The sequence below is a fragment of the Lathyrus oleraceus genome, chromosome 5, assembly GCF_024323335.1.
Source record: "Lathyrus oleraceus cultivar Zhongwan6 chromosome 5, CAAS_Psat_ZW6_1.0, whole genome shotgun sequence".
NCBI classification, from domain to species: domain Eukaryota; kingdom Viridiplantae; phylum Streptophyta; class Magnoliopsida; order Fabales; family Fabaceae; genus Lathyrus; species Lathyrus oleraceus.
The window spans coordinates 183605474-183606967 of record NC_066583.1 but is presented as its reverse complement, the minus strand read 5'-3'; the positions used below and the strand labels follow the sequence as shown (position 1 = coordinate 183606967).

The 1494-nt window shown below is 41.3% G+C and overlaps 1 protein-coding gene across 1 annotated transcript; it reads left to right on the top strand.

The window, feature by feature from the left end:
* The first annotated feature begins 365 nt into the window (after positions 1 to 365).
* Positions 366 to 827, top strand: LOC127079590 (uncharacterized). Its single transcript, XM_051019972.1, has one exon. It carries the CDS (start codon positions 366 to 368, stop codon positions 825 to 827), a length of 462 nt encoding a protein of 153 aa, XP_050875929.1.
* The last annotated feature ends 667 nt before the right edge of the window (positions 828 to 1494 follow it).

Sequence of the window (1494 nt, the reverse complement as noted above, 5' to 3'; positions counted from 1 at the left end):
CGGTTACCTACGAACCGATATTCAAATTGTTGAGAAAAAACCAATCGATTGTGTGGAACAACAATTGTCAAGAGACATTCGATAAAAGAAAAAAGTACTTGCAAGAACCACCAATCTTGATACCACCGGTTCCTGGTAGGCCTCTCATTATGTACCTCACGGTGCTCGATGAATCCATGGGTTGAATTTTGGATCAACACGACGACACAGGCAACAAAGAACATGATATCTACTATCTCAGCAAGAAATTCACTGAATGTGAGACCTGATACTCACTTTTAGAGAAGACTTGTTGTGCTTTAACTTGGGTTGCTCGACACCTGGGGAAATATATGATCTGCCACACTACTTTATTGATATCCAAGATGGATCCGATAAAGTATATATTCGAAAAGCTTGCTATTACTGGTAGAATTACCCGGTGGCAGATGTTGCTAACCGAGTATGATATACAGTATGTGACCCAGAAAGCGATAAAATGGAGTGTTCTGTCTGACTACCTTGCTCACCTACCTGTCAAAGGTTATCAACCGTTGAGGTTTTACTTTCCAGATGAGGACATCATGTTTATCAGAGACTTCATTATACCAGACTTTGAGGTAAGCCCTAAGGAAGGCCCCGAACCAGGATCGCGATGGACGCTCGTGGTCGACGGTGCTTCCAATGCTCGAGGCCATGGTATAGGTGTTGTTATCACCTCTCCAACTGGTTTCCACCTCCCATTTACCGCTAGATTGTTTTTTTACTGCACCAACAACATGGCAGAATATGAGGCATGTATCTACGGTTTAGAGGCGGCGATCAACTTGAGGATTAAGATTCTTTAGGTGTTCGGTGATTCAGCTCTGGTAATCAGTCAGGTGAAAGGTGATTGTGAGACTCGGGATAGCAAGTTGATACCTTATAAAGAGCATATCATAAAACGGATACCCTACTTTGATGAAATCTCTTTTCATCATATTTCTAGGGAGGAAAATCAGTTAGCAAATGCTCTAGCCACGTTGGCATCTATGTTCAAAGTCAAATGGAAGAATGAAGCACCATCCATCCAGATTGACCACTTAGATGAACCAACACATTGTCTAGGAATTGGGGTTGATCCTGACGATAAGCCTTGGTTCTATGACATAAAAATATTTATGGAGAAACAACAATATCACGAGGTTATATCCATTATCGATAAGAAATCTATGAGAAGACTCTCTTCCAAGTTCTTCCTAAACGGTGATGTATTATACAAAAGGAATTATGATTATGTACTGCTCAGATGCATGGATAGACACGAAGCTAGTACAATCATAAAGTCCATACACGAAGGATGCAAGGGTGTACATGCAAAGGGTCCTGCTATGGCCAAGAAGATCCATCGGGCTGGTTATTATTGGACGACAATGGAGGTTGATTGCTACAATTTTGTGAAAAGATGCCATAAGTGTCAGATATATGGTGACAAGATCTTTGGGCCACCTACTCCATTGAATGTTCTAACTTCTC

Excerpts from the sequence above, each read along its gene's own strand:
- LOC127079590 (XM_051019972.1), top strand. The coding sequence starts at position 366 with ATGGATCCGATAAAGTATATATTCGAAAAGCTTGCTATTACTGGTAGA.